Source organism: Coturnix japonica, chromosome 5 (genome assembly GCF_001577835.2).
Source record: "Coturnix japonica isolate 7356 chromosome 5, Coturnix japonica 2.1, whole genome shotgun sequence".
NCBI classification, from domain to species: domain Eukaryota; kingdom Metazoa; phylum Chordata; class Aves; order Galliformes; family Phasianidae; genus Coturnix; species Coturnix japonica.
Genome location: NC_029520.1, coordinates 44,395,365 through 44,402,542, shown reverse-complemented (window position 1 = coordinate 44,402,542; position 7,178 = coordinate 44,395,365). Strand labels below are relative to the sequence as shown.

At 35.3% G+C, this 7,178-nt stretch overlaps 1 protein-coding gene across 3 annotated transcripts in view; it reads left to right on the top strand.

Annotated features, from left to right (window-relative positions):
- Positions 1-255: 255 nt before the first annotated feature.
- BEGAIN (brain enriched guanylate kinase associated) overlaps positions 256-7,178 on the top strand; it is a 140,085-nt gene continuing 133,162 nt past the window's right edge. For all 3 annotated transcript variants that reach the window (XM_015865691.2, XM_015865689.2, XM_015865687.2), the window contains exons 1-2: positions 256-375; positions 3,335-3,461. In XM_015865691.2, coding sequence (XP_015721177.1) covers positions 3,414-3,461 — 48 coding nt within the window. In that variant the 5' untranslated portion in view covers positions 256-375; positions 3,335-3,413. The remainder of the gene's footprint in view (positions 376-3,334; positions 3,462-7,178) is intronic.

Sequence of the window (7,178 nt, the reverse complement as noted above, 5' to 3'; positions counted from 1 at the left end):
TATGGCATATCATCACCAGCCTTGAGATCGCTACGTGAAGTTTGTGTACTTACACCTGATAAAGCCACTAATAAGTTGCACAGCATATAATGACCCCATATAAGTGTGTACACAATTGCATTGACTAGGCATCACTCCAAGTGTATGCTCTCATAGCAACACAGACAGCATATCATTCTCTGCTGGCTTCATTAAAAAGAAAACGATCCTGTCTCTCAGTTAGAAAAAAAAAAAAAAAAAAGAAAAAAAAAAAAAAAGAAAGAAAGAAAAGCTGTAACTGTTGAAGCAGCATGCACCTAATAAGCTACTTCTAAATCTGGCTCCATCATTTCAGCCTGTGGACTAGCAGAACAGAGCTTGCAGAATCCTTCTCAAGTAAGTACTGTTTTCTCCTAGCAGCATGTCTCTTGTTTTGTTGTTGTATTTATTAATAATATTTAGAATGTATAACAGGTAGCAAAGGAATCTTCAGCATGAAATTAGTAGTGCTGCAATATGGCAATTGAATGACTGCTTTAAATATGAATTAACATGCTCTGCTGTTTCATTTGGCAGACATTACTGCCTTTAAAAGGAAATATTTAATACATTAAGGTACAAGGCAGCAAATTATAATATGTGGATGAAGCTTCTAGCTGCAGTGTTAGAAATCTAGTGAAATTATTTATAATTGACTGTCATGATAGGGCTTTTGAAATGAGTTATGGCTCTTTTATTTGCATAATCCACATCATCCACATCATGGAACATGTCTATTTGATCTCATCAGGACTGGAATGTGTATCCTGAATATGCTTCTGCCCATTAAGAATAAAATTAGCAAAATCATTTCTATCTACAAGAAAGGAAAAACTCATATAATAGAGCTATTAGTAAAAACAAAGCTAATATGTAGACAAGAAATCTACTTCAGGTTTCTATTAAATCCATAAAGAAAATATTTGTAATGGATGAATTTGTATAATTATACAGTGTTGATCCATCACTGTTAAACTCAACAGAGTATAGATAAAATTATTCTTTGTATGAGAAACAGCATACATGCATGTAATTTGCCAAAACAAACAGCATATCCTGTATTATGTTTTCTGCAAGAGTCTTTAAAGAGCTCTGATGAACACATCTCTTCAATGTCATGAAATGGGGTGGGGCTATGGGAGTTAAAGGTTAAAAAACAAGAAACAGCAATCTTTTCTTCCTGTATGAATTGCAACTGTTGCAGGAAAAAGGAGTAAGGAACGGGCAATCCATGAGCCTCCCTTTATAGCTAGTGTGCAAACATGCACATACTCATATGCACACAAGTGTTTTTTCCCATTTACTTCTAGCTGCTTAGCACCAGCCCTCATGACATACAACTCTGATTACAAACATGCAGGTGTGCAGCACTCGGCAAAAATAGCTGCCGTCTGAGACATTACAGCTCTAGCACTAGATCTTAGAACCTTTCAAGACAGATCCTATACCCCTGAATAACATTGTTTGCCATCATATTTATTGTAGTAGAAAATAAGCTGCATAAAAACAAATTGCTTAATTAACTTCCACAGAAATCTCCCTAACTACTTTCCTCCCATTCAAGATATCCATCTCCCAACATCTTGTGAAAACAGAATTCAAGAAATTATCATTCATTTCTCCTAGTTATTGTCAAATTATTCATAACAACACATTTTAAAACATGCTGCCAAGCCAACTCATTTATATGCAGGAAAGCTTTTTTTAAACAAACTTTTCCAGGACGTATTGAGGCATGGAACTGGAACAGCCATTTCCTTATTTACTGTAAGATAGAAATAGAAAGTCTTTGGCTGATTATGCATACAGAGAGATGAAGAATGAAAGTAGAAATGACAAAATTACTGCATTACAGTTATGGCGAACAATGACATATACCTTCCGGGCAAGCAACACTAAGCTTTCTAGAGCCAAATCTGAGCAGACTAATAAATAAGAACAAAGGGGTGGTTGAACCTGACAAGCCACAGCCCTTCCCAAAGTTACTTTAAAATCTCAGAATGGCTATAACATAGGCAGCAAATAGTAAAACACAGTGCCTTCCTCATAAGACCAAAAGAGCCCTTGGTAGGTAGTAACTCTGCATTCAGAGGAGGCCGTCATTGGTGACAGTTTCTGAGACAGACTAGAAGGGTAAGGAGAGGGAAAAAGACTGCATTTGTGAGGCCTTCAGGAAAACAGTATCTTCATGATGAAGGCATTACCCAGATGAAAGGTTCGTTTCTTCCTTATGCTTTGTGATTATCTAATTTACCAAAGGAATGATCGTAATGAATTCCCACAAACCTACTACAGGTAAACTTATGAGAGTCAAAGCCTTCAGGGATTTAAGCCAGTACAAAAAACTGTAAGTTTTTTCAATGTGCTCTTGAACAATTCAGTCTATCACAGAATGTCCTAAATCAAACAAGCTCAAGGGGCAAGAAAATAAAAAATATACTACATAGCAACATCTTACTGCCCTTTCATTTATAAATTTGACAATTTTCATTCCAGTCTCAAAATTTCCTCTATGTTTAATCTTAACTAGTAAAATTCTGTGTTTCTACAGATGTAATAAAGATGATGAGTAAAAATATGCTGTCTCTAAAGTAATTCCTGGAAACATCACGGGGATGGATTTTGAGAACACTGAATTTGCCAGTAAGGCTACAATGACATCATGACCTTGCAAAGTGAATTCATCAGGAATGAACTCACTTTGCATCAGGCTAGGAACAGATTTTAAAAAAGAACAAATTGTTATAGAAAATATTATTATTTTGAAAATAAAGCAAAAGTTAGTGAATGGTAAATACTGTCAAACATGTTATATATACATATATATTTATGTCAAGACTGATTTTGCATGAGAAAAAAAAAAAAATCCATTCTTCCATTCAGTTTTCCTCTTTATTATCTTAAATTTTCTTGTCATTTCCTTCTTTTTTTTTTTTTTTGCCAAATGATAATAACAACAACAAAAAAAAAAACCTACAAAAACAAATTAAAAAAAAACAACAATAATACTAAAACCTAATATACAGTCTGAGTAAGAATAAGAGAAAAGTTAGAGGAAAATGAGAAAAAAGAAATGTCTAATTTGAAAGCAACATGATAGACGGACAGGTTTAAGAACATACTAAAAGAATTTGATACTTTCCTAAAAACAAGGATATGCAAGGAATGGTGGAAGAAACTAAGACTCCTCATCTGTGTATTCTCAAAAGGATCAATTATTTTGCTGGCTGTTTTCATCAAATGACTACAAAGTAAACTGGAGCCAGACTCAATGCTAGTGCAATGCAGATGACATAGAGCTCTACCCACCCTACAGCACGGCTACAAAGAAGGCACAACGTGTGAAGAGCTCATGGAGCAGTTGGCTAAAGCAGAAGCTGAGCAAGACAAAGGGGATGTTGGCAGAGGACAGAAAGCATTTTGAGGACTCATTCACAGTCCAGGTATGGAGCCTAAGCATTAATCTGATAAATAAACTGTTATTCACATATGTTATTGTTTTCAATTATCTCCATCTTTCTTGGCTGGAGACAACAACTATCATGCAGGTCATACCACAGGCTTTTAGTGCTAAGAAGTGCCAACAAGGAGGATATTCCACTGTATGGTCTGAAGCTTACCCTAGCTAGACCACGAATCTATACTAGCGATCAGCTTCCATATCATTTTCAAAGCAGTCCATTGTCTGAACTGTGGATAAATAAAAGATCAGCTAAAACACTTGAAAAAAGATCACAGTCTGCAGCTTCACTTCACTGGCTTTTCTCAGCTGGAGTAAAATTTGTCTTCATGGGAGACTGAAAGGGAAAATGGCCCTTGGGAATTAAGGGCGACCAAATGTCATTATCTAATGCTGTGAATCTCAGGTAAATTTCTTTGAGCAGCTTAAAAAATATACATAACATGTCCACTGTGCACTTTTCAAATGTTAGGGATCAAATGACATAATAGCTAACAGCTTACATAGTATGACACCGAGCATAGCAAAAAAGAACATGTGTGGAATAGAAAGTCTTTTTCCTTCTGTGGTACTGCCACAAAAATAACTGAAAAATTAGTTTGTTGAAATATCTTGTGCTTGCATTTTCCCCTCCTTTAATTTTAATTCATTTTTAAGCTATAAATAGAGCTTGCATGTGAAAAAATTTGGCTGGATCTGGTCTTACTGCAGCTGGAGTATTTGTCAGAGAACATTTTCAGAGTAGTGCAGGAGCTATGCTAAAAACTTCTCTCTTTCCTCCAATGTTCAACATTTTTTACAGGTTTAGCAAAGCTCTGCCTAGAGTGCAGCTATAAACTAAGTGGATTAGACTTGTGACTCAGTGCCAGCAAGATGGCATGGCTACATGTTGCATTGCCTTTGGTCACTCTGTAGTTGGGAGAGAGATAAATGGGAAGAGTATATCCGAGCAACAATGTACATTGGAAGGGCTGGCATAAAGCTAATTTAGAAGTCAACTGTCTAAAGGACATATGCATCCTTAGGGCAATATTTTGGAGCATTTAAAGACGGGATGAGAATGCATGGCAACATGATTTACAATAAATGCCTTCTATTGTAAAGGGAAAACACATCCTTTCTTGCAACAAGAAATGCACAGAAAAAGGTATAATTATAGATACAAATTCCTGAGGTCTACCCACTGATGACAAAACTTCCTGGAAACAGCCTTGGTTTGAATTAAAATAAACCCCAATATTCTGTTTAAAATCATATTTATGTTCTATTTTTAATTAATAACCTACCATTTTCCTATGAATCTTAATACATTGAAAGCCTGTCAGCTTATTTATAAATGCAGATCTTTTGCTGAATTTCTAATTATTAGTGTATCAAAAGTTTTACATTACAAAAACTTTACACTCTTCTTTAGTTCTAGAACTGCTGGACACCTGCTTTGATCCAAAAATGAGCATATCTTCCAGAGCTCTACACAAAGACACTTCCTGTTGTCATAACAACCTTCTGCAGCTTTTTTGCTGCATGGAAGTCATGTATTTGCGCTTGAGACTATTAGCAAAAATTAAAACTCCAAAAGTTTTAAAGCAACGATAGCACTAAAAAGCATAAGGGAACAAAGATAAATACAGGTATGTCTACAGAAACACATTTCCACAAAGCTCAGATTTCAATATCTTCAAAGCAAAGGTCTGTGAAGATATTACATTGCATCAATTTTTGTTTGGAGGTATTCTTTTTGTTCTCTTTTTTATCCAAGATAGGCAGGTTTCTAATAATTCTGTGTATAATCACATTAAGAATGTAAATAATTCTAAGTAAATCTTTAGAAAAATTTTTGTATGTTTTGATATGTAAAAATTTAATAGACAGGTTCATGAGCACATCAGCCTTTTCAAGTGAAATACTGAATTATCATGAAAGTTCCATTAATGCTGCGATGTTTAAGATTCAGCTGTCGATTAAGCAGTAAAGGTTAAATATTAATATGTTTATATTATTTTTAAGCTAAAACAGGATAGGACATCTCAGCCACTGCACCACAGAAAATTATTAACTTGGAATTTTGAATACTTGGGACCAGATGATGAATTTTCACTGTTTGAATATTGTTAATATTTAGAGATACCAATTTGATCAGATCCTCATTAAGCAAAACTGTGTACCATTTGCATGGAGCTACACAATCCTTTCCTAATTTTTAAGGATAGGCAATGGTAGTTACAGAAGAAAATGTAAATGTTGTTCAAAGAATACCTAACAAGTTAATAACAGAGCTCCTAACAAAGGACATCACATTTACATTCAAGTCTGACACTTAGACTATTTTCAATTGACTTGCACAGTTGTACTGAATAATTGCAATGATGCTCACCATTTTAAAAAAGAATGCAACATCAATGCACAATTTTTTCTCTTGAGATTATTTTAGTACTAATAGGACAGTTTTAGAAGAACTCAGAAATGAGGCAAACATCCACCTAACAGAGGCATGTTGTAGCAAGGAATAACAGAATAATTTGATCGTTAATACAGCTCCTCAAAAGTATTTGTTTCAAGGGAATAGCCCAGACTACTGCAGGAATGCATTGCTACTCACAGACATATCTGCTGGCACTGAAAAGAGAAACTCTTTATCAGCAAATTCTTCAAAGAGATTTGGATATACAAAGAAAAATTATTTCAGTGCTTTAGGAAAGTCACTCATTATATGGAAACCAAATCACCAACATCAAATCATTACAAGAGAGTTCAAAGTCTCAAACATTCAACTGATTCAATATTCAGATACTTGATTAGTGTAGTGACTAGTGGAAATGATTCCTGTGCTTCTTCTGCTCTGTGGGTAATATTTTGGTGAATTTTCTTAAGACAGACCACTGTAAAGACAATGTTACTCCTAGCTTTGTTAACATCTATTCCAGCTAAGATTTTGAGCAGTTAAAAACAAAAGTTCTACATCATTTATTCCCATTCCAGCCTAGCATCATTCAGGTAAGAACTCTTCTGTCACTTTGCAAGGTTGGCTTTAATTTTTTGGTTTATATTGTGTCACATGTTACCAACTAGTTAAGAATATATGTATAGAGTCATTAGGCAGAAATGGCAGAAGAAAGAGAAGAGGCAGTATTAAAACCACTCAAATATACTCAAGCCAGGTTACCTCTAACCTACAGCCTGATATCTTTCCCATATTTCTTTAAAATGATATTTTACTGCTGATGACATTTCAAAACAAATGGTCTTCTTCTTGACAATATGAAACAATTCTATGAGCCATTTCTGTTATCTATTCCACAGACTTCTGTAGATTCGCACCTTAAAATTTGCACATATGCAGTAGATAGATGAATTTGCGTTTGGAGTTAACATTTCTTTGTTCATGCACAAATTATCACAGAGCGGCTGTCGGGTATGTGATTCGTTCAGCTGGACGAAAGAGGAGGCTCAGGGGACCCTTATTGCTCTCTATAACTATCTGAAGGAGGTTGTAGTGAGCTGTGGGTTGGCCTCTTCTCTAGTGTAATCAGTATATGTACTAGGGAATGGTTTTTAAGCTGCGCCAGGGGAGATTCAGGCTGGATATATTAGGAAGTATTACTTCTCGGAAAGGTAGTCAGCATTGGAATGCACTGCCCAGGAGATGTGGGTCACCGACCATGGGAGTGTCAAGAGTGTTGAGGAATGTGATTTAGTGGGA